This window comes from Lynx canadensis, chromosome D2 (genome assembly GCF_007474595.2).
Source record: "Lynx canadensis isolate LIC74 chromosome D2, mLynCan4.pri.v2, whole genome shotgun sequence".
In the NCBI taxonomy this organism is placed as follows: domain Eukaryota; kingdom Metazoa; phylum Chordata; class Mammalia; order Carnivora; family Felidae; genus Lynx; species Lynx canadensis.
Window position 1 is genome coordinate 9,818,888 of NC_044313.2, and position 25,952 is coordinate 9,844,839.

At 40.0% G+C, this 25,952-nt stretch overlaps 1 protein-coding gene across 1 annotated transcript in view; it reads left to right on the plus strand.

The window, feature by feature from the left end:
* The first annotated feature begins 1,379 nt into the window (after positions 1-1,379).
* Positions 1,380-25,952, plus strand: part of ATE1 (arginyltransferase 1) — a 119,350-nt gene continuing 94,777 nt past the window's right edge. The window contains 15 exon segments of the mRNA XM_030334090.1: positions 1,380-1,548; positions 4,026-4,089; positions 6,921-6,983; positions 11,225-11,273; positions 11,275-11,329; positions 13,279-13,308; positions 13,311-13,334; positions 13,337-13,425; positions 13,427-13,498; positions 13,500-13,533; positions 19,034-19,222; positions 19,225-19,265; positions 21,057-21,185; positions 22,093-22,149; positions 22,151-22,222. Of these exon segments, the coding sequence (XP_030189950.1) occupies positions 1,443-1,548; positions 4,026-4,089; positions 6,921-6,983; positions 11,225-11,273; positions 11,275-11,329; positions 13,279-13,308; positions 13,311-13,334; positions 13,337-13,425; positions 13,427-13,498; positions 13,500-13,533; positions 19,034-19,222; positions 19,225-19,265; positions 21,057-21,185; positions 22,093-22,149; positions 22,151-22,222 (1,074 nt within the window). The 5' untranslated portion in view covers positions 1,380-1,442.

Sequence of the window (25,952 nt, forward strand, 5' to 3'; positions counted from 1 at the left end):
CGGAGGCTTAAGCCCTACTGATACACCCAGGCGAAGTCGGAGGCTTAAGCCCTACTGATACACCCAGGCGCCCCACGATTTCACTTTTCAAAACACTACAAAAAGATAGTTTTATTGTTGACTAGGAAAACTGTACAGACAGGCTTAAATTATCTGTGCACGTAAATTATTAAGGAAAATTACCTTGTTGGAGGTACTCATTTTTATACTTTGCCCCAGACTGTTATAGCATCCTTTTAAAATAGGGGTTGCAAATTGGAAGTCCACGGGCTGAATTCAATCTACTAAATGTTTTGGTTGCCCTGCACAGTTAAGAAAACTTTTAAAATAATATCTAAAAAAATCTAGATTTGTCAGTTCTCTTTAAAAGTTATAGGCAATGGGCTGATAGCAGCACAAGACACATACTGGCTCTGGCAGTTGTTTGCTTTAAAAACAGTAAGTGTCTTCAATTCACCCACGACAGCTATTCACAGAACACCTGCGAGTATACTTGTTCTATTTTGGCACTTAAGTGAGTACGTGCTCGTTGGAAGCTGGAGTTGGCTACCCATATGGTGGTCAGGGCGGCCCGAGATGGTAACTTTTAAAACTCAGACCTGCAGGAAATGACTGAGTCACAACCTCCGGCCCTCAGTTTCCCATCTGTAAAACGGAGCTGAAGATGCGCGGTTGTAGGAACGCTTGGCGAGGAATTATGCAAAGATCCGGCCCTAAGTCGGGGCTCGAGGGGCACGACTACCACTTTCGCTAACATCTCTGGGGGCCCCCGGCCCCAACACGGACCGGGACCCCCGAGGAGGCGTTAGGGGCGCGGGTCGGGGCGCTGGGACGCAACCGCCAGACCTCGTCCTCCACTCCTCCCCGCCGCGGGCCCCCGCGCTCCGCCGAGGTCGGCCCCGGGGCGCCGAGAGGCGTGGCCGGCCTCGGCGGACCTGAGGCGGCCATGGCCTCGGTGGTGGAGTACAAGGGGCTCAAGGCCGGCTACCACTGCGGCTACTGCGACTCCGAGGAGGGCAAGGTGTCCTGCGGTGAGTGTCCCCACGGACGGGGCTGGCGTGGCCGCCCGGCGTCCAATCCCCGCACCGCCCGCCGCGCCCCGCGCCAGTCCCCGGCCCGGGAGCGCACAGGCCCGGCGCCCCAATTCCCGCGTCCCTCTCCCACTCGTTTCTTTCCCAGACTGTTTCCCTTCGCGCTCCTCTCTCCTCCTCACCCTCACCGAAGATGGCGGTCCAGATCGGAGAAGGAACGGAAATAGCGGACGGCTGCCCTCGGTCAAGATGGCGCGGGCGGCGTCAGCGTGCGGGGTTCCTGGGGAACCTGGCCTGCGGGCGCACGAGCAGCTTCGCGCGCGCCTCGGGACTCCCGAGCGGCGCGCGGCATTGTGGGGTGGCGGCCGGCGGGGCTGGGCCGAGCGGCGTCGCGCTTGGAGGGCCGGGGCCATGGCTTCCTGGGCAGCTCTTTCGCCCAGCATCGTGGAGTACTTCGAGGGCGAGGACTCCTACCGCTGCGGCTATTGCAAGAATGAGTCGGGCAGTCGCTCCAACGGTGAGCGGGCCGGCGGGTGGGGGAGGGCGTCGCGGCCTCGGGTTTCCGCGGCCGGCCGGCCGGCCCGGCGGCCTCGGGGCTGGGGGGTTCTCGACGCTCTCGGCCCCCGGGGACGCGCGGCGGCGGGGAGCCCCCGGCCAGATCCTGTCTCGAGGAGGGTGTTGCGGAACGCTGCTCGCCGGGGAGGGCCGTAGCTGTCACAATTAAAAACGAATCTCCGCTCTGATTCATAGGGAAGCATCTGGGTGCTTAGCCTTCACACAGGTGGTCGGAAGTGCGGGATGATGATGGTCTCGCCGCAGCCCAAAGTGTGGAAACAGGTGTCCGTCATCCACCAGTAGGACAGGGTTAAATATGTGACAGCAAGCAAGCCATGCCGGGTGAGCATTGCCGAGTGGTCAGTTCCGCCGGGGCGGGCCTCTAAGTGCTGATGCTGCTGTGGGATCATCCCCGGTTTTAAGTGCAGAATGCGGCGTGTCGGGTGGGCTGTTTGTGTACAGGAAGAAGTGTGTGCATACGTGGGCGGGGGCATCTGGATAAAATGCGTCTGGAGACGCCGGTGACGGACCGTAGACGCTGCTGGCAAGGGAGCCTGTTTGTGTTAATGCGTTTGAAAATTTTACCCAGGTGCTTGTTCATATGCCTTATCGTTTCCTCCACCCACCCCCAGAACAACAAAGCCAGCTCACAGTTTGTTTTGTTTTTCTTTTCTCCCCATCACTGGTTTCAGGTTTCTTCCGGAAGATTTGTTTGTAAACAAAAACAATATGTTTATATTACCTGCTGTGTCGTGCATTGGCAAACATAGAATCTTTATTTTAAGAAATAGTGCGTCCCATGGTGGGAAATGGGTTAGCTATGAAGCTATACATTTAGGTAGTTTCCGTTAAAAATATGTATAATGTCCTACAGCAGGGCAATGATGGTGGACGATATGGTGTGTCCGTTTTACTCATTAGTTGAAATTGTCATTAGATGCTTGTGGGTAAGAGGAAGTAGAATGTATATAATGCAATCATTTGGGCGGATGGTTATGAAGAGCTAAGCAGAAAAAGGTTTAGAACGTAGGGTTAGATGGAGAAAAAACAGGATGCAAATGGACATGTGTGACAGGATCTCTGGGAGGATGAAAACCCAGGGGAAACACCCAAATGGTGCAGTGATGCCTTTGGGTATTAGAGATTTCCTCCCCATCTTTTTCAGAATTTGGTATTCTGACTAGAGTAGTGTGTAATAAGCACTTTATAGTGTGTGTTTAAAATTAACATATTCATAGATTCTTCATTATTGTTCCCAGTAACTTTATAAGAGGAAGTTGATTAATATAGATGTTCTTTGTTTAAAGTTCTGTGGAAGAAATCAGTTTTCAGCCTTTTCACCTAAAGAGACAACTGTAAATTTCCATCGTATTTATTTTAGTTCTGATGATAATCTTTACTATAGGGCATAGCACCTGTTAAGTAGGTTTTATTATTCCTATTTTTATAGATGATGAAATTGAGGCTCATAAAGTAATTCAGTGTTAATGAGCACCTGCAAGGCTTCTGGACATTTCTGTTTCTTAATACAACCTTGTGCTATCAAGCATACCTCTGTCTTTGCATACTTCTTTTAAAATATTTTTTTAATATTTATTTATTTTTGAGAGCAACAGAGACAGAGTGCAAGCAGGGGAGAAAGGGGGGGTGGTGGGGAACAACACAGATTCTGAAGCAGGCTCCAAGCTGTCAGCACAGAGCCCGATGTGGGGCTTAAACCCACGAATCACGAGATCGTGACCTGAGCCAAAGTCGGACGCTCAACCAACTGAGCCACCCAGGCACCCCTGTCTTTACATACTTCTGATGCAGTTTGCTGTTTACGAGAGAAAACATTTATTTTTCTATTAACATTAATTCAGATATACCTTTTAATGTTTTTTCATGGTTGCATCATTAATTATTCCATCATACTGATAATGTCCTCTGTAATCACTTTTTTTGTTCCTGGGCATTTCGATTGCTTTCAGTTTTTATACTTAAAAGGAATACTGCTGTATACTTTTGTTCTATTTTCAACGTCCAAGACTATGCTAAAAACATAACAATGAGAAATGCATAAGAAAACATTTGCTTTCCAATTCTTCGGAGGGGACCAGTTTATTAAATTATCGGGGATATTATTATGGTTAAAGGTGTTGTGTAATCTGATCTCAGGGAGGACCTTAAATTTACGAGGTCAAAGAGACTATAGAGTAATTCGGAATTAAATGTAATCACTTTGATGTGTTTGATTTTTAAGATTAAGGTAAATAATTTTTTTTTCATTTGTTGTGTATTATGTCACATAGTGTGAAGTATGTGCAAACTTTCATTTTTCCAGTGTGAGCTAGATTTTTTTTTTTGCTTCAGTATTCACACTTAGAAAATGCTTTTGAATTAAAAAAAAAAAGTTCAACCTGCTATGATTAACTTGGTACATGGCACTTGCTTTTTCAGGCATGTGGGCACACTCCATGACCGTACAGGATTATCAGGATCTCATAGACCGAGGATGGCGGAGGTAAAGCTCCTTCGTACAAAAATGCTTCTCTTATTACTCAGGTTCTTCTTATAACGAGAAAACGTTGTTTGCTGTGAAATGTTTTCCTGTTGTTGGAAAAAGTTTTAAGACTTTTTTTTTTTAATGTTTATTCGTTTTTGAGAGAGGGAAAGACAGAGTGTGAGTGGGGGAGGGGCAGAAAGAGGGAGAGAGAGAATCCAAGGAGGCTCTGGGCTCTGAGCTGTCAGCACAGGGCCCGATGTGGGGCTCCAACTCACGAGCCGTGAGATCAGACACTTAACCGACTGAGCCACCCAGGTGCCCCAAGACGTTTTTAAATTATATTTATGTAGTGATTCCACTGTCTCTTCTTTTAAAGGCATTTATTAGGAGCACCTGGGTAGCTCAGTCCGTTAAGCATCCGACTCTTGATTTTGGCTCAGGTCATGATCTTACACTTGTGGGATTGAGTCCTTTGTCGGGCTTTGCACAGTCAGCGAGGAGCCTCCTTGGAATTCTCTCTCTCCCTCTTTCTGCCCCTCCCCCTGGTGCACGTGCTCTCTTTCTCTCCAAAATAAACAAACATTGAAGAAAGATGTTCATTAGGAGAACTTCAAGCCTACATAAATGTAGAGAGTATGCTCTAATGAACTTGATGTAGCTATCAGCAGGCTTCGGCAGTTGTTAACGTTTGTTTTGCCAGTCTTGTTTTGTCAAATCTCCTTGCTCCCTGTGGTGGTGTGAATGTTCGTGTGTCATCCCTCACAACCCCCAAGTACATCTTTTCAATCCTAACCCCCGATATGATGGTATTGGGAAGTGGGCCTTTGGGAGGTGATTAGGTCAGAGGGTGGGACCCTCACGAATGGGATTTGTGCCCTTGTAAAAGAGACCCCAGAGAGTTCCCTTTCTTGCCCCCTTCTGCCATGTGAGGTTACAACAAATATATGAACTGCCATGTGAGGTTACAACAAATATATGAAGCTTGTCTTCATCAGACATTAAATATGCCAACACCCTTGATCTTGGACTTCCCAACCTCCAGAACTATGAGGAATACGTTGTTGTGTTTATAAGCAACTCCCTCTGTGGTACATTGTTATAGCAGCTTGAACCAGCTAAGATGCTCCCTCCTCCTCCACAAATAATTTAAAGCAATTTAGGTATCGTGTCAATACACCTATAATAGACACGTTTCTAAGAGAGGATTCTTGTTTCCTTTTTAATGTATTTATAATACCGTTATCATACTTTACAAAATTAATAATTCCTTGATGTCATCTGTTACTTAGTTTTGATTAGGTTTTTACTAGTCTCAAAAAATGCCCCTTTTTATAGTTGGTTTATTTGAATCAGAATTCCATTAAGGTTTACACATTGCCTTTGACGGCTAAGATTGTTTGGTAATTATTTTTATATAGATAATTTTAGAGTATATAAAGTTTTTTGTGTAAATATAAGCAGTGTTAAGGGCCTTGTGCCAATACTACCCAAAAGATACGGGATTGAGTGCAACAAATGAAACTTCATAGCTTTCTTTAAACTTAATCCTGAGACCCAGAAAGAAGATCTGGGTCAGATGTTGAAGGATTTTGTGTGCCATGATGAAGCACTTCTCTTTTTTTTTAAGGTGGAAGGGGAGCCATTGAAAGCTTTCTGTCAGAAGTGTGATGGAATTTGTGCTTTGGAAACGACCATTCAGATGGTAGGGAGGTATTTGAGGGGGTGGTTCTTGAAGGCAGAAAGACCGGTTCTAAAGATCACTGTAGGGTCCAGATAGGAAATCGTCATCTCACGATGATGCCGTCATCATCAGTGGCTATAGGTTAGAAGATAGACGAAAGGGGATGGATACAAGGTACAGTTTAGAAGTAGAAAGCTTACTGACGGGATACAGAGGTGCCTTAAAGGGAGGAACTTGAGATGACTCCCAGGTTTCTGGCTTAGGAACCGAACCCATGTGTGTTTGCTTGGATGGCTGTAACAAATACCACTGACTGGGTGTCTTAAACAACAGGAATCCGTATTCTCACAGTACTGGAGGCTGAAATTTCCAAAACCCAGGTGTCTTCAGCTTTCTTTCTTTTCTGGAGACCCTTCCTTGGCTTGTACATTGCTGCCTTCTTGCTGTGGCCTCATGGGGTCCTTTCTCTTTGCATGTATGTCCCTGGTGCCTGGTGTCTCTTTGTATGCCCAGTTTCTTTTTCTGATATGCACACCATTCAGATTGGATTAGGGCTTATGTTAACTGTCATTTAACTTAATCACCTCTTTAAAGGCCTTCTCTCCAAATATAGTCCCATTCTGAGGTAGTGGGGGTAGGGCTTCAAAATATGATTTTGAGGGGACAGAATTCAGTCCATAATGTCATGGCTCTGCCATTAACCAGGATCCAGAAGGCCTTGAAAGGATCGGGTTAATTTTGGGCTTCGTGGCCCTAGTGCACATGGAACCCTCAAGTGTGGATATCCTAGGCTATGACACAGTCAGGGTCCCCACATCCTGAGCAGTTTTCTCTGATTGCCTTTGTGGTATTGAGGATTGGTGGTGGGTTTGAGGCCTGGAAGGATGGCAGGTGATGCTAAGAGGGTAACTGAGGTGAAGAGGCTTCGAGTATGTACGTAAAGGTTTAGGAAAGGAAAGGCTGGGCTCTGTCCTTGCTGTGCCAGTGTTGCAAGATTGCTTAGTTCTAAGGAGTAACTACATCTATATGTTTTCATCACATTTTTACCATAATTTTACTATATGTTATCGATCACATTTTTACCATAATTAATTTTGTGCCCCTGTACTAGTCTGCTTTGGTACATGTGAGAAACGTATGAGACATTAACAACATTTTTCAATTTTAGAAGTGGAAAATATGTGTACAAGCCTGTCATGAATCAAACATGTTGTCCCCAGTACACGATAAGGTAAGAAAGAGGATCTGTCTCGTATGATTTTTTTAGTGGCACCTTGCTTTTTTTTACATGTTAACTTTTGTGCTAGGTACACATCCTTTATAAAGAAAAGCAAATGAATTGTATCTTTTTTACATACCGATGCTACATTTATACGTCATCAGTAGCTATTAATAATACCGCTTAATGGTTTGGGTGTAAGTATGATATAAAAAAGTATACTATTTAGTAGTCTAGTCAATGATTCTATGACATAGTATGAAAATACCAGCAAATACTCTGATTACTTTTAGGTATCAAATTCTTTATAAAATTTAGCTTAGGGCTTTCCACATTCTAGTGTATTGCCAGACGTCGTGCTCATATTCAAACAGTACTATAGGATCTGTAGAAAGGGGCGGGGGCTGACATTTAATCTGCCACATGTATTCAGAGTTGTTTTCTTCATTGTAAAACTTAAGCTAGAAGTCTGTTTTCCTGCAGAGTGTTTGCTTAACCAGCAAACCCCAGCATAACGAAGGATTTAACCTTCTCAGGTTCTAAAGGTCCTCCTCTTCTCCCTTGTTGTCCTCCTTGCCTTCCTCTTCTTCTGGTAGAAAAAAGAGAAAGCACGTTATCGTTGTTAAGCATTTGAGTACAGTTTCAATGTAAATATATTCTCTAGATAAAAAAAGCAAACATAGTTGTATCCATCATGTTTTGGCTGGTCTTCACATTTCTGTCCCATCTCTTAATTTGTTTTGGGGTTGAAGACTGTTTTGACAATCTGATGAAAAGTTCTAGATCCTCTCTACCACAGAACAAAAGGGAGAGGGGCCTGGAGGCAAGAATACGTAACATTTTGCATGTTAATTTTAGGATGACCATAGACTCCCGAAGTTCCACTGATTCCTGGTTAAGAATCCATTCTCTTATCTAACTGGTCATAGGACTGGGCAATAAAGAGAAGAGATGGCTGTGTGGTTTGGTGACACCGTCTCACTTATACAAAGAATAAAATGACAGAATTGTGCTGTCCTCTTTCAGTTTGAGTGGTTATGAAGCAGTGACATCGTCAGAGGCAGAAGTCCTTTTCCTTCAAATAGCAATTTGTTATTGGATTATGGCCAGGATTCTGTTTAAATTAAGTCTGGAGCTGATGGGCTTGAATCCTGAGACTCTCTAATCAGAAAAGGTCAATTTCAGTGGGTTAAGAAAAAAGAAAAAGCTTCTATAATTTATTGGGTGCCTCTCAGTGCCAAGCACTGTTCCAGGAACATTGATTGCTTTTATGAAAAGGGATTCAATTAATATTGCAAAACAGAATAATTATAAAATGTGATTTTTTTGCATGAAATAAAACATTTCCTGAATTGTTATCCTCTATACAACTTCGTTATATATGATGATACTATGGAGTCATTTTGCATATTTACTCTTCTGGGTTTTTTTTGTGTGTTTTTTTTTTTTTTTTTTTACTTTGTTGACTACAATAGTTACAATAAGACCTAATGTAAAGGCAAGGTGTTATAACCTACAACGTAACTTCTTGTTAGATAGAGGTCAGGGGCTGCCCAGTATTGAGTTTAAATGAGGATGAGCTTCCTTGACTATGATTTTTTTTTTTAGTTTTTATTTTTATGTAGAATTATATGCTAATAATTAAAAAATCAACATTCCATAAAATGTATTTTGCAGAATTGCAGTTCCCCTGAGCCTTCTTGTTTCCTCTTTCCCAGTACAGTGCACACTCAAATTTTTTAACGGATTCTTTTGTTTTCCTTCTTTCTACCTTTACTTGAGATGCTTATATAACTATATATCCTTATCTTTGGGTTTTTCTCATTATCTCTGTGTTTCTCTCTCTCAGAAATAAGGATTCAGCTTTATTTTTCTCACTATCTCTGGGTTTCTGTCTCTGAAAGATAAGGACTTAACTTTATTTCATCCCTGTTCCCTTGTCACATTCAAGCTCCTTTTTGTCCTCATTGTCAACTTCCCAGCTTAGAAGTAGTGTAATTTTAAATAGGCGTAATCCCTTTGTTATGACCTATAATACGCTTTACAGTTGAGTCATGTAGCGTGCTATGATTTTTCTTTCCTGTACGAGTTTTTGCTTTCCATGGAATTGATAATTGTCTTCTGTGTTCACATCGCCTTTTACGTACCCATCACCAGTTGATTTAGAAATGCTTCCACAGTAGTGTAAATGTCGTCCTGGTACTTCCAGGTGCTTCAGGTACTCTATTGCTTTTAGTTCTCGATGAATTATCTGTGTTGTCTTCTGACGTGCTCTGATCTGGACAGGTTGTCCTCTACAACTCCTGCTTCACTGTCACCCTGGGATCTCTTTTTACTGCCATCGTGGGGATTCTCTTTGGATTTCTTGTTGGATCCGTGTCTCCTATCTCCTGACCTCTCTTTCTTGATTATTTCCTCATTTTCGTGAAGCACATTTAATAGCTTTTCTGAGGAAGAGTGCACGAGAAGTACTTTTTAGACATTGTACACTTGAAAATTGTTTAATTCTCTACTCGAACTTATAGTTTGGCTGGGATATAGAAGTGTAGATGGGAGGGGTGCCTTGGTGGCGCAGTCGGTTAAGCGGCTGACTTCACCTCAGGTCATGATCTTGCACTCCGTGAGTTCGAGCCCCGCGTCAGGCTCTGTGCTGACAGCTCAGAGCCTGGAGCCTGTTTCCGATTCTGTGTCTCCCTCTCTCTGACCCTCCCCCATTCAATGCTCTGTCTCTCTCTGTCTCAAAAATAAATAAATGTTAAAAAAAAAAAAGTGTAGATGGGAAATAATTTTCCTTAAAATTTTGAAGGCTTTGCTCCGTTGTCTTACTGCTATTAAGTCAGGTAGTCTTCTGATCCCTGTTCCTTTGTGCAGAATGTTCTTTGTTTGGGGAAGGATTTTTTGTTCCCAGTGTTCTGATGTTTTCTGTTTGGCAGTGTCTGTTTGCAATCCATTACACATGGACTTATGTGGGCCCTTCTTACCTGGGACCTCCTCCCACCATTATTCTTCACTTCACGGACATTTTCTTTATTTTGTTGGTCTTCTTCCCTCCAATTTTCTTCTCTTCTATTCCATTATAACTGCTGATAATGTTTTTATTCAGTTATTGAACTTAAACATTAATTTCAAAATAATTAAAAATTAGAGTGATCCTCTAATTTTTTTTCTCTTCAGTTTTCCATCCCTTTTGCTGTATCTTTTAGAAGATTTCCTCAACTTTATTTTCCAAGTCTTGTTTAAATTTTAACTTTTTCTGTTATACTTTTTCTTCTGGGAGATTTTTCTTTTTGGACACTCTCTATTTTTTTGTAACCTCCCATTGTTGTGTGGCTGTAATAGCCAAAGAGAAATAAGAGCGTGTTCTGAGGATATTTTTATTTTGGGGGCTCTCTCCTTCCTCTGTACTCTGTGTCTTCCTAGTTACCTTCTCCAGTGTTTTTGGCAGCATGTCTTTGTAGAGTTTCTCTCCAAGTATCTGGTGATTCTCACTTTACAGTGGAGAGTGCCCGAGGACAGTATCTTGGGGTCTGATCACATTCTGGAGAGAAGGTGCCAGGTTTTTGTGGCTGGGTGGGGAAGTGGCTTGGAAGTCTCAACATTCAGGATGTAGACTTTAGACTTCCTTTTTCTAGTCCGGTTCCATTGCTTTCCACTGTGCTTGTATCCTCATGTAGGAGGCCCTGTTTTTTGTTTTTTTGTTTTTTTTTGTTTTTTTTGTTTTTTATTCTTTTCTAAGTTTGCAACTTTCTTCTGGGTTTGTTGTAGGGAGTTGTGTGGGGAGGAGTGGGGAGGGCATCAGACATCTAACTGCTTCCAAAACAGACTTCAAGAGATTTTCTATTTTAGACCCGCCTTCACACTTATCTCCTGAGGTATCAGGTATCACCGGTCTCTGAAACTTTTAGGGGTTAATGTAGAGAGAATTGGTTGTCTTTCTGGCTTTTCAACACTCTTGGCTTAGGATTAACATTCTTTGGTCTACGAAGTCAGTTACTACTTATACCTGTGCTATCCAGCTTCCAACATTTCTCTTTTTTTTTCCCCAGTGATTCATGTCTTTTTCTTTTTTTCCAATTCCTTAATGTAGTTTTTGAGTGAGATTTGGGGTGGGACTAGAGGCTACATCAAGCCCTGTCTTTACCCAGAAATCCCAGGCATGAAGTTTTGCCTCACTGTACTAGATACTATCCAGAACTCATTTTATTTCTTCATGGTTTGAGTTCACTTTTTAAATATTTGTTTTGCTTTCCTAGGTGCCGACCTTTACAGTTTCAGCCATCAAAATCACACAAGAAGGTTTTGAAAAAAAATGTTGAAATTTCTGGCCAAAGGGGAAATTTCCAAAGGAAATTATGAGGGTAAGATGAGATTGGGTCTAAAACTCTTTATATTGATGTTGATTTCCAAGGTTCTCCCTTCTGGCTCTTTCTGAAGTAGGGATAGTGCTGCTGGTACTGTTGCCATTGGCCTGAAGGTCAAGGGTATGAGGAATGTCTGTCAGGGAAAGGGAAAATGTAGGAAAGTTTTACAGCTCTTGTGATTTCCTGGAGTTTATTAGAGCTTAAGCTTTCACAGTACTTTGACAACTTGGTCCTAATAATACCTCGTGAAGTACAGAGAAAGTGGTAGAATGTCTGAGAAACAGATGCTTAGGTACCCCTTGCACAAGACTACACAACACTTTGATTGCTGAGTGAAGCCCAGGTTTTCTTTGAGGAAGCCCTTCAGTAAATCATTATATTGCCTGAAATTTTCTTTTTTGTATGATAAACTTTGAATTGTGAGTCCGTTTCCTAAAGAAATTAACTTTGGTTTACAGATACTTCCTTTTTCAGTTGTTTCAGTATCTTGTCTTTCTTTTTTAAAAGTTTTCCTCTAGGCCATGCCTAATCGATGAGCATAATAATTGGGAATGCCAGCTGTTATTAGAGCTCTTTCTCACATCTGCCCTAGGAAGTGTCCAACCCTGGGAGCCTTCCTCACTTTTTAACTTGTTAACTTGTTAACTTTTAACTTGTTAACTTGTTAACACTTTTAGCTTGTTAATACATCCCCAAGTATGTTTTCAGTGCCCACAATGTGCCAGTCCCTGTTTTAAGCACTGGCAATACAGTGGCCAGCAGGCCAGGGAAGTTCTTCGCCCTTCGGCACTGTCCTTAACGGATTAAAACTCAGGACATCATGGAGCAGACTTGGCAGAGCTGTGGGCAACAAAAAAGCCTGGAAGGCTTACAGGGTCTAGAGGTTCAGGGACAATTGGGCATTGGGGACATCAGAACTTTGGTACAGCTCTGATTAGTATTGTCTGTACATGGTCTTAAAAACTAAATACATTTTGTTGGTTGGTCAAAAAGTTATTTCAGGGGCGCCTGGGTGGCGCAGTCGGTTAAGCGTCCGACTTCAGCCAGGTCACGATCTCGCGGTCCGTGAGTTCGAGCCCCGCGTCAGGCTCTGGGCTGATGGCTCGGAGCCTGGAGCCTGTTTCCGATTCTGTGTCTCCCTCTCTCTCTGCCCCTCCCCCGTTCATGCTCTGTCTCTCTCTGTCCCAAAAATAAATAAACGTTGAAAAAAAAAAATTAAAAAAAAAAAAGTTATTTCAGTGGCTGAAAATCATGTTCTGAGTTTCAAAAATTAATATTCAGATAAGCCTTGAGGTGCCTTCCATTTATAAATTGATGATTGCCTGTCTTTATACATAGCTTTTACATTTGGTTCTTTATTTGACTTGTTACAGACTTCTAAATTATTTATGTTTGTAACTTAGAGGAGCGATGTACTCATTAGAGTAGAAGGGTAAATAGCTATAAGAAAAAGACACCAGCATGCAATGACTAACAAATGCTAGAAGTCTGTTTGTTTCCTAGTGTGACAGCCCATTGTGGGTGTTTCACATTAGCCTACAGTCTGCTCTGCCCCCCCAGCCATTCTGGGACTCCCTTCAACATGTAGTTTCCAAGCTCACACTGGTTTTTACTAATTCAGTCAGTGGGGGAGAGGAGGGGGTGGAAGTTCAGGGTTACAAATTATCTTTAGAAACAAGTGAGGCCAAATTGAACCTATCAGTTTTGGTTCTGTTCTACTGGTGGGAACTTGGTCACAACTTGCAGACGGACTGGGGTGCATTCCCTTGCTTGGGTGCCACAGTCTTAACTACAGCCCTGTTACTTTGGAAGGTGGGAGAATGGACCTGATGCACACACCGTAGTCTCGACCACATCAGAAAAAAGGGGCGTTTTGTTTTTACTACGTGTATCTTAATTGCGTCAGATGGCATGGCTGATAGACTTTGATTTTTTCTGATTTGTAGATGATCCTATGGAGCCCACCATGGAGGACACCGTGCTGGTGACTTTGGATTAATAAATAATTGGATATACAGTGTGACCTTAAAACGCTCAGCGGTGACCTCACAGAGAGCTTTGACAGTGAAGAAAAGAAGAAAGGAAAAAGCCCAAAAGAAGGGAGAATCTAATGAATTCATCCAGTCACAAGATATAGAGGAGAAGTTGGGCTCTGGTGAGCCATCACCATCCAGTTAAAATGCCCATGGCTCCTAAGCCAGGTAGGGCAAGTTTGCTCTGTGGCCTTTTTAAAGTCCTGGTGATTTTCTTTGTGCTTGGAACATTGTAGCCCTTGGGCTGTCTCATCAGCTAAAAATATGAGTTATATGAAATCTGTAAAATCCCTGTGTTGTACAACTTATATTGCCTGGATTTAGATGGACAAATCACATATTTTAAAACTGCTATTTTTAAAAAGCCTGAAATAATAGTTTCATTATCTCCAATACACATATTTTAAAGAGTGCCTTTCTTACTACCCTAGGAACTTAGAGTTTGAGAATTGCATTTTTATCTGTGCAAATGTGGTGCTAAACATTTTATTTTTGGTGTGAAGTAAGACAAAGTAAATTTTAGGTATTATGTTCAAAGTACAGACATTATAAAGGTCTTTAGTTTATTATTAGATTTCTTTATGTAATCATAATGAATTTTAGTTTAAAAAATTCCAGATTTTGATATTTTACTTCACCTTTAGTAAGGTCAGATTTTTTTCTATATTTTCACTTATAAAATACTTAGGTTTTAAAATTTTATCCACTTTAAATGGGTTTATTTGTGTGTGTGTGCATGTGTTGTATGATTTTTTAAATTTTTCTTTTTCTGTATTTACTTTTAAAATGTTTATTATTTTAAATGGTCATTATTTTTTTTAATTTGTCGGGGGAGGGGCAGAAAGAGAAAAGAATCCCAAGCAGGCTCCGCACTGTCAGTGCAGAGCCCCATGCGGGGCTCAGTCTCACAAACCGTGAGATCATGACCTGAGCTGAAATCAGGACTCAGATGCTTAACCAAACTGAGCCACCCAGGCACCCCTGTGTGATTAAAAAAAATTTTTTTTAACATTTATTTATTTTTGAGAGACAGAAAGAGATAGGGCGCCAGCAGGGAAGGGACAGAGAGAGGAGGACAGAATCCAAAGCAGGCTCCAGGCTCTGAGCAAGCTGTCAGCACAGAGCCCGATGTGGGGCTCGAACCCACAAACCGTGAGATCATGACCTGAGCTGAAGTCGGATGCTTAACTGACTGAGCTACCCAGGCACCCCACCCCCTGTATGATTTAAAAAAAAAATTTTCATAAAATGTCAATTTAGATGTTTATGTTTCAGTTCCTGAATTCTTATATTTATTTATACAAAATGATCCAAAGGAGAGATTTTTATTACTATTACATTTTTTCTTGTCTAAATCATATTAATGCACAGAAAACTTTGTTTTGGATTTTTTTTAGACCTCTATTTATTTTGGTGGGGTAGAGAGAGTGCAAGTGGGGCAGAGATGGAGACCGAGGATCTGAAGCAGGCTCTGCATAGACATCAGAGAGCCTGATGCAGGGCTTGAACTCATGAAACATGAGATCATGACCTGAGCCGAAGTTGGATGCTTATCCAACTGAGCCACCCAGGTGCCCCATTTTGCATTTTTTTGAATAAGTATTTTTACGCAAGGCTTTCATGGCATTTAATTGGGTGTCAACCTGAGATTTCATCCTAACTAGTAAGAATAGTCCAATAAAATATTCTGAATGGTTTAGATAAATTTCTTAGATCTCTTACTGTCTTAGGTGATAGGGCCAGTTCTTTTATTATTTCAGTTTATTATAAAAATTACAGTTTATTACATTTTTAAAAACTTCATTTTGCATCTCTATAAGATTAGAACTTTCAGATACATATTCACAATAGCATTATTACACCTAAAATTCCGTAATGATACTGAATATTCAGTGTTAAAGTTTCCAGTTTTTAAGTATTTGTTTGCATCAGGATCCAAATATGGCCACATATTGCAGTTGGTTGCTATAGTTAAAAAATCTCAGTAGATCTTTCATTACTCCAACCTTTTTATTTGCACTTTATTTGTTAAAGAAACTGGGTTGTTTGACCTGGGTTATTTGACCAACAGTTACATCTACAGTGCAGTTTAACATGTTGCCGTACCTGCCTGTAAATTGATAGTTGGATGTAGAGCCTTGATCAGATTCAAGATTAAATTGTTTTGTTTTGTTTTGTTTTGTTTTTTGTCTTTTGGCATTTTGGTTTTCTTTTGCCTTTTTGGAGAGGGAGAAGTCTTCATCAGATTGGAGTTCCAGTTATTTATTTGAGGATGGGTAAGGTTAGTTCACGGGTGGTGGGATGGTCTTTCAGGAGACACATAATGTCCGGGTGCCTCTCTTTCTGTTAATGCTAGTAGCTGTGGACCAATGCTCAATGCCTAAATCCGTTTATCCATTAGATATTTTAAGTCTGTAATTCATTTTTCATTTACTAACTGGATACTTCCATAAACAGAACCTTCTCCTCATCTACTTGTCTCCCATAAGAACTCCCAGCAAAGGCAAGAGGAATTCTTGATTCTTTCATTTTATGTCATCCATTTTACAAAATAACCTCTTCTAACAGTGAGTTTTAAACACATTTGCCGTGTTTTAATTCTTTGCTCCTGTGGGAGTTTCTCTAAGTTGGCTTCTGGTTTGTTTGATAAAATGTTGGTAGTCTTAGCAGCTTTCTATGACATGATGCTCCTGGATCGTCTTGTACAGCCATTTCCCCAAGAAGCCCTGGTTTCTTTTAGTGGAAAATGGCATTTGAAGATCACCAACTAGACCAGAGGACCACTATTGTTACTGGCTTGGTTATTGTTTCTAGGCTTTTTCCATGAACAGACTTAATAGGTCGTGTGGTCATATTGATATTTCCAATTCAAATTCAGGACTGTTAGTATTTTTACGTGTTTGTTTGCTTGTTTGACATTGGATCTTCTTTCTTCCACACTTAAGCTTGCTCTCAAGGACACGGGGAAGGGTAGAATTAGAATATCACAGTTACCCATTTGCTTTACCCTACATTACACAACAGTTTTATAATAACAAAACTAGCTTCTTCAGCAGTATGATTACTGGAACATTAAAAAAAGTTTGCACTTATTTTCCTTTTATATTTTTCAATAAAAATGTGAGATTATTTCAAAATGTAGGAGGCTTTGGATTTTGTCTAGAAACACGCATTTCCATTTTATTTACAAAATATTAGAGGTATATTTCCTGAAACTTAATTAGGAATTATGCGGGTCTACTGAACTCTTTTCAAAACTCTTGGGACTAATCTAGGATTCTTGAGTGGTTTGAACATCTGTGGGTGCTGGGTTGGTACGGTGCAGTGATTTATATTGATCTGTTTCTGTTTCATTGAAGGAACTTCTTGCTTTGGGGAGATCTTTAGTCCCATAAATAAGCTGAAATCCTAATTTACTATCCTTTGCAGTTCATATCATGATAGTACATACGTGTAGAGTAAAACAACCACAAGAAGGATTGCTTAGTCCAATGAATCAGTTAATGCAAAGCTGACATAGATGATCTTTCATAAAAATGGTGAAAACTTGTTTCTCAGTTCACTCTAGAGAATGTCATTTTGAGTAACTATTAGAAAATGCAGGATTCTTTTTTGCCTTATTACCATTTATGGAAATGCCTAGATAGGTGAACCATTGTAGGAATTGGTGATGCATATAATAGCTAATAATAATAGAAGACCCCAGTTAAATAGTAGGTATTGTTTATGAGCTACACATGTATTAACTCATTTAATTCTCATGGAACTCCAAAGGTAAGACTGGTTATCGTCTTCCTTGTATAGACAAGTAATGTTGCCTAAGGTCAGCTAGCGGAGAGACAGGGATGACCTCTTGCGGCCCATGTCAGAGTGTATGCTCTTAACCAAATGCTGTTGTGCCTCTGTGAACAAATTTGAGGAAGACACATTCCCTGGCCAAAGAAAATTAATTCTCTAAGGCAGTAATGGTTAATTATAGAGTTAAGTCTTTTGTTGCCTGGTTGTTAAACTTATTCAGAGTCTTTTTTTGGGTAGATTTTGTTTTTATTTGGAAAACATGTTAGTGAAGTCGTAATATGGTTTCACTATGAATGAACTATTTTCTCATCAGATTAATTTTTTTGACCAGCTCTTGGTCTCTAGCAAGTCTCTTAACACACTGAGTCTTAATTTTCTTTTCTATAAAATTAAACTTGCTGGTCTTGTAAAACTTCCTATTGCTTACTTTTATATGATTTGTAAATATGTGTTTTAGGAACTTAAAGTAGCATTTTTCTTTATTTTGTTAATAGCTGAAAAATTTACAGTGGTATGTTCATCGTTAGAGAATTTGAAGAAAAGAGAACACTGCAAGGAAAAGAGCAAGAAAAGTCCTTTCTTTGACTGTTAACATGGTGGTATATTTCTTTTCAGGCATTTTAATAAATATTTTTCGTGTATCTATTTAAATAATTGGAAATCTTTTTTAACCTTGTGTAATGACAAATCCCCGAAAATTTCTGAAGCATTTCTAATGACTTTTTGATATTCTGTTGCTTAGCTGTTTTAAAAATTTGTGGGGGGGGGGGCAGTCAGTAGAGCATGTGACTCTTGATCTCAGGGTCATGAGTTCAAGCCCCATGTTGGGTGTGGAGTCTACTTAAGAAGTGAAAATAAAATGAAAATTATATAATTATTCTATTGGGCATTTAAATGATACTGAAGTTTTCAGTTGTGTTCATTATTTGCCTCTAGCTCTGATTTTCTCAGCACAGAGTCCTTAAAGACAACTTACTAGATGAAAAGGCACTCACTAAAATTTGTGGTTTATTCTAGTTAAAATATTTATTTATTTATTTATTTATTTATTATTTATTTATTTATTTATTTAAGTTTGCTTATTTTGAGAGAGAGAGAGTGCACACAAGGGGGGACAGAGAGAGAGGAAAGAGAGAGAATCCCAGGTAGGCTCTGTACTGCTGGCTCAATCCCAGGGCTCTATCCCATGAACCGTGAGATCATGACCGGAGCCGAAATCAAGAGTCAGATGCTTAACTGACTAAGCCACCCACGCGCCCCTATTTTAGTTAAAAATTTTTATATCTTTAAGGCCTTTCAGTCTGATACTTGCTCTTTTAATTCAAACAAAAACTGTCATTAACTGAGCTGAGCCAATGAGGCCCCTCAGTTAGATGGAGAGACACAGATCCCTTCAACTAAGCAAGAGTATTTTTCATTAAAAAACCTGCCGGAGTGTTTTCTGGGATCAGTATTCATTTACACCCAGGTCCTAAGCGTTTGTTTATGTCACAAGTGCTTTGAGAGAAATGTCCCTCAGAAATGTGCTGGAAACATTCATGTCCTGAAGCAGAAGATAATTGATTATGTTTTTTTCTACTTATAAAGACAGAGAAGTGGATGAATATTAAAAAAATTGTTTTTGAATTTTCACCAGTAAAAGCTGCCTGAAAAGTTTCTGTGACTGTTTATTTTCTTGACAGTTCCTGCTTCTAAGATAGGATTTTAAGATAACTTAGAGCTCTACACCAGAATCTTCTGAAGAATCCACCTACAAAGCTAACCTAACTGTTGAAATGCTTTGGGCCTAATTCTGTAGAATCTTTGAGACTTGAAAAAAACATTTCTTGAGTCAATTGTGAGTGGTCTAATATTTTGAAATTGTTTTTAGGCAAAGGAGCAGATTTGAGTAAGCCTCCCTGTCGAAAAGCAAAGGAAATCCGGAAAGAAAGGAAAAGGTTAAAACTGATGCAGCAGAACCCGGCTGGAGAACTTGAGGGTTTCCAGGCTCAGGGTGAACCACCGTCTTTGTTCCCACCAAAGGCTAATAAATCCAACCAGCCCAAATCGCTCGAAGATTTAATTTTGAATCTTTACCAGAGAATGCATCACACAAGTTGGAGGTACTTTGGAGGGTGTTTTATTTTATTTTGTTGTTGGTGGGTACTTTATTTATTTTCATTTGAGGTTATACTCACCAGGTGATATTTTGCTGTTTAAATAATGGGAAATTAAAGTGAATTGGGATCGAGTAGCATTTGTATTTGCTAAGTTAATTGCTACTTGAGAACCCCCCCTTTTTAAGATTTAAAATAAATATTTTAGGCAATTTGGCTACTAAAGTTGTGAAAACAGTTCCAGTTTTAGCATGTTACTATGTAAGGGACTCTGGCTTTTTGTATCCCTTGATTGAAATTTAGTAGTGAAAGAGATAAAATATACTATGTAAATTTCATTTTTTGGCAGTTTTGGTTAGATAGTGAAGGAAATCACAGTAGGCAGATCTTTGTTTTTTATCCATTCTAATATTCTGATCTTGACCAAGGCAACAAATTGTATTACATATGCAAGCCAGCAATTAGGAATTAACTAAATAGTACTAAGTTGTACTACTACAGTCCTTTCTCAGTAATTCTCTCAATATAGGCATAATACGAATACTTTTAGAGTATTCCTATTATTTTTGACTTACATTTCAGATTAAGTCTACATTTTTCGGTATTTGGTATTCATTTTTTTCCCCTAAAACATTAACGATAATAATTTTATTCTCATCAGTAACTGGGTAGCCTTTGAATTTATAGCTTAATATTGTCTAAGTGTATCACTAAGGACCTGCTATTAAGAAATTAGCTTTAATGCAATCTAAACCTTAGGATGCTATATATTATTAGACTTAAGTCTTAACTATGTTATAATTCCTTAGCTGTTCTGATTTTGGTATTGACACTTTCTCCTTCCCAAATTAAAAAGAATTGAACCCACTACTTAACGTATTTTAAGAGGAGTCTTTTCTCTTGTGATCATAAATAGTAATGTGTTCAGGGCACCAGGCCCATCTAGCATGTTGTACAGTAGGAGGCTTTTTAATTTTTTAATGTAATGATAGCTAGGATGGGCAGAGATTTTTTTTGTCCACTGTATGACCCTCTTTTTTTCGGAGAAGAATTACTTCTTATGGCACACATGAAAATTGTCTACTTAGCCTTTTTTATTGCACTCGATTTTCTGTTTTATTATTCTGTTTTGCTAACACATTTACCTGCTTAGTAAATGGTTGATGTTAAATCAACTTTACTGTATAATTACGGTTTTTAACTCCTCCTCATTTTACATATGAGGAAACTAAGGCACGGAGAATACATTTATTTACTTGACCCAAGATGGTGACGTTAAAATTTGAGAAGAAATTTAACTTTAGAATCTTCATTCTTAACTCTGCCATGAAGTATGAATACTTTGTGAGGGTTGTCTTTCACCCTTACAAAAAAATTTGTAAATTTAGAGTTAGCAGTGATGCATGAAGAGCGTCTAAAAAATGTGTTCACATATTTTTGTCTTTCTGACTGGTTTACTGAAGGTGGGTTGCATGCAACGAAAAAAGTGTTTATTTGTGTTTGTTTCTGGAGTGCCAGAAGCATTCTGCCATTTTACCATAGAGTCCATCTTCTGTGTTTCGGTCATAGACCTTAGTCTTCGAATCTTCCGCCATTTTAATGAGTCTGTAAGTTGGAGAAATAACTTTTTTAAAAAATGTACTATCTGGTTGATTTTCAATGTTAAAATACTATCATTGTTTATGCTTTAATATTTGTGTGGAAACATTTGGTTCTTTTTGGGTGGGAGTAACTGTTTTAATGCATGTTCTGTGGAATAAATAATTAATGAACATTGTTTTTTAACTCCTTCTGAAGGTGAGGGTGGTGAGATCATCTCCACCAAGTTCTCAGTTCAAAGCCACATTTCAGGAGTCTTACCAGGTCTATAAACGTTACCAGATGGTTATTCACAAGGATCCACCTGATAAGCCAACTGTGAGCCAGGTCAGCAGGCCAAGTGCAATTTTTTTGTGCAAATGGAACTTTCCCCTCCATTTGATATCATTGTATGAAAACTTGGTTTATTTGTGGTACATTTTATTTGTATTCAATTTGCAGCATATCTGCAATATGATAGGACTGTGGATTAATGGACATTCTGAAAGTGCAAATTTTACCTAGCACGTGTTGAGTGCCCATCATGTGTAATTTCAAAGTGGAAAGTAACACGTAAAATGAGTTATCTTTATTTGAAGTAACGATGTCTAGATGTATTTATCTAAAAATTAGTAATAGAACTCTAATTTTTATGATAGGCATACTTTGAACAACACGGTTAATATGCTTTATCTGCATGTAAAAGTCACGTATAAACAGAGTTCATAACAGCTAAATTATTCTTTATTGATGTACTACCCATACAGGACAGAGTGGAATTAGAAAAGTAAGAGAGTAGAATTTTTTTGAGATAATAGAATATTTTTAGAAGTTCACATATGCTTATCATTTTATAAATCTACTTACCCAAGAAAAATCTGGAAGGGGAAGAATCTTAAAACACTTAATACAAATAGAGGAGACAAAAGTAGTGACCCTTATGAGCAACATTATGACTCTATGCAGAGAACCACAACAGGTGGAAAGAGTGAAAAAGTAAAAAAAAAAAAAAAAAAAAAAAAAAAAATTTGTCCTGGTCCATATGAGTTAAAATTTCCTAAGTGTTAGTGTAAAGTTAGTGCTTGAGGCTCTGTGCCAATCAGCACGCTCCAGGGTTTCGTTCGTTCATGAAAAATAACAGAGCTGAGCTTTGGAAGTGGATTTGCGGAGATCTTACTCTAGCCTCACCTTCAGAAGCATATCATCAGGTAGAGATGTTTCAATAGCATTTGCTTGTATCTTCCTTGCTCTGAAGGTGAGGTTAGTACCTGTCTCCTTTGAGGACCCAGAGTTCAAGTCGTCCTTCAGCCGGTTCATTTTCTCTATATGTCAAGTATCAAATGGCCATACACCAGGACCCGCCCGATGAGTGTGGGAAGACTGAGGTACCTTTTGTTTCAACGTTTTTTCCTATCTTGATGAGCTGTCTGAAGAAGCATAACATTGAACTTTGTTTTGCTGTTTTCTTATTTGTTAAGTAGAGCCGACATCCTTTCAGTGTATGTCACTAAACTTTTGTGAAAACAGGTTCTATCTGTGAGTATGTAAGTCCCCCAGGAAGAAGGATAGGTTCTTATTCAGTGTTGTCTCTAAGAACCTGATGTAACATGTTCCCAGTCATCTGGCTAAGTCAGCAAACATCACTGAGTGCTGGTTAGGTGACAGACTGTGTGCCATGGCACAAAGGGGAGAGTCTGTGCCTTTGAGGAGTTGATAATCAAATGGGAAAGATGGGCCAGTGAACAAACCTATGTAAACAAGCCAGTGGAAAATAACGAAATATGTTGAGATTATATGGAACATCATTTAAAGCATTTATTGAGGGCTTATAGTTTCCAGGCTGGAGATACTTAGATGAATGAGAAATCGCATAATTGTCAAAGAGGAGTGGATATATTAGAAGAAAGATGCCAACAGATGTGGAAGAATTAAATTTTGATTTTTTTTTCGTTTGCTTTTTAATGACACAGACTGTTTAGCTTAAAGAGAGGATTAGTAAGACAGGAGTTAATGCTGTAATTTCCCTGAGAGAGGGCTGACTGCCAGGTCTCTTAGAACCTTACCTAGTTGAAGAGTGGTCTGCAAACCAACAGAATCCACCTGGAATGCAGAATCTGGGGTCTCCTGCAGCCCTGCTGAATTAGAATCTGCATTTTTTTAACATTTATTTATTTTTGAGACAGAGAGAGAGCATGAACAGGGAAGGGTCAGAGAAAGAGGGAGACACAGAATCTGAAGCAGGCTCCAGGCTCCGAGCTGTCAGCACAGAGCCCGACGCGGGCTCGAACCCACAGACCGCGAGATCATGACTCTGAGCCGAAGTCGGACCTTAACCGACTGAGCCACCCAGGCGCCCCTAGAATCTGCATTTTGAATCGGGTCTCCAGGTGATTTGTATGCACCTTCCGGTTAGAGCAGCGCTTCTGTAAGTTCCCTGTTGAGACCTGTAGCTGCATATGATTGTGTTTACAAACAGTAAGGAAATCTGCCAGGTGCCAGGACACTCCCTTTGATATTCCCAGGGCGTCTTATTCCTTCTGAACATTATTCCTTCCTATTACCTTGGAGACCCTGGCTTTGTGCCTGCTTGCTTACCAGGTACAGATGGATGGGCCATAACACAAGGACGTGATCCGATGTGTTTACTTGGTGAAGATTACTTTCCTGGAACTTCACCCACTTAGGCTTTAGGTCTCTGTGGAGTCCAGTCCTGCAGACTAGTCCATTGGGGGCAACAGGTGGGTAAGCAGGTCCAGTGCCATTAGGGTTAGCTATTGGATTAGTAGAGAAAGCTGGCTTAGTGGGGACTGGAGGGTAAAGAGGTTTTTCTGAAGGAGGTGACTCTGAGCCAAGTCTTAGAGATAGTAAATGTTTTCAGGACAAAAGGGAGAAGGGTGTTCTTGGCAACAGAACTATATATAAGAAATACAAAGTGCCACCTATGGAATATTCTTGCTAAAGATATTGATCCTGAATTACAGGCTTCTTTTTTTTTTTTTTAATTTTTAATGTTTATTTATTTTTGAGAGAGAGAGAGAGAGAGAGATGCGAGCGTGAATAGGGGAGGAGCAGAGAGATAGGAGACACAGAATCAGAAGCAGGCTCCAGTCTCCGAGCTGTCAGCACAGAGCCTGATGTGGGGCTTGAACTCACAAACTATGAGATCATGACCTGAGCCAAAGTCAGATGCTTAACTGACTGAGCCACCCAGGAGCCCCTTGAATTACAAGTTTCTAATTGTAATAACCAGTTCACAAAAAAAATGAGGGATAAAGGATTATTTAAAATGACACCTGGGCACTTCTATGAGACAGATACATAATAGACAGTGTTTCAGAAAAAGAGGGAGTGGGATGCCTGGGTAGCTCAGTTGTTTGAGTGTCCAACTCTTGATTTCAGCTCAAGTCATGGTCTTGAAGTTCATGGGTTCAAGCCCTGCATTGGGGTCTGTGCTGGCAGCGTGGAGCCTGCTTGGGATTTCCTCCCTCCCTCCCTCTCTCTCTCTCTCTCTCTCTCTCTCTCTCTCTCTCTCTCTCAAAATAAATAAACTTAAAAAAAAGGAAATCTCTAGATTAAAAGTTATAAGCTTTAAAAAATACATAACAATACATATGTAAAAATACATATGTAAAAATACATAACATAATGCCATCATCACCTAACAGAATTAATGGTCAGATCATCTAATGCCCAGTGGATGTTCACTGTTCTAATTTAGTTGTCTCAAAATTGTCTTTATAGTTGGTTTGTTTGGCTCAGGATCCATGTAAGATCTATACATCACATTTGGTTGATATTCTTGTAACATCTTTTAATTGAAAACAACCTCTTGTTTTTAATAGCATTTTTATAAATATATATTTTTATTCTTTTAAGTTTATTTATTTTGAGAGAGCGTGCACTGCCGTGCAAGTGGGAAGAAGGACAGAAAGAGAAGGAGTGAGAGAATCCCAAGCAGGCTCTGCACTGCCGGCACAGAGCCCGATGAGGGGCTCGAACCCACAAACTATGAGATGATGACTTGAGCCAAAGTTGAATGCTTAACTGACTGAGACACCCAGGCACCCCCTGAAACTGTGTTGTTTATCTTAGAACTAATTTTGCTTTCTTCTATTGATACTGTTTGAAAATGTAAGCAAATATATATGTGTTATCTGTGTGTGTGATCTTTCTGTATATATGGTGTGTGTGTGTGTGTGTATGTGTGTGCATATACACATATCTCCGTATGCATGTTTTTACAACATACCAGTACATGCACAGGTATAGTGGAGCTAGAGAATTCCATTTCATTGTTGAGAAATGTGGTAAGACTTGATAGGCAACAAAAACCAAAGTTGAATTGATTTTTTTTTTTTAAGAAAACCTTTTTAAGTAAAACCTTAGTTTGCAAGCATAATTTGTTCTGGAAACATGCTTGTAATCTAAAGCATTTGTGTATGAAAGCGAATTTCCCCATGAGAAATAATGGAAACTCAGGTGATTTGTTCTACAACCCAAAAACATTCCTATAAAAATGATTACAATACTGTAATAGAAAACAAAATAATAAAATACAAAATACAAAGAAAAATGAACAAGTGAACCTGCACTTACCTTTGAAAACCTTTGTGGCTGGTGTGAGGGAGACAAGAGAGGAGGGTTATTGTGTAGGACGACTTTCACTGCCACCAACGAATCACTGCTATTGGTTGGTTCAGTGGAATCTTTTTCTGCATGGGGGCTGTTGTATACGCTCGTGTGGATGTTAATCACAGCACGGTATTAATAAACTCTTGTCATATACTGTACTTAATGTAACTGGCGATAAGGCAGCAGAGGAAAGGGTCTGTGTCTGAAGGCAGCCTGACCTAGAATGAAGCAGAGCATTTCTGAGCTTACTCTTCTCTGGAAAGACTGTCCATAGGTGCTTTGAAGTGACAAAAAATACAGTAATGCCAGTTGTGAGTACCTTCCAGTGTTCTGAAAAATCAGTGATTTCTGCCAAACACTGTGTCCTGAGACCCGAGCTCTGAGCATGGGAGACGATCACCCACAATCCCGCAGTGAGAAAGAGAAGAACCGTTGGCTCAGTTGTGATCTTGTGACATTCAGCGTCACATACTACTCGTATTA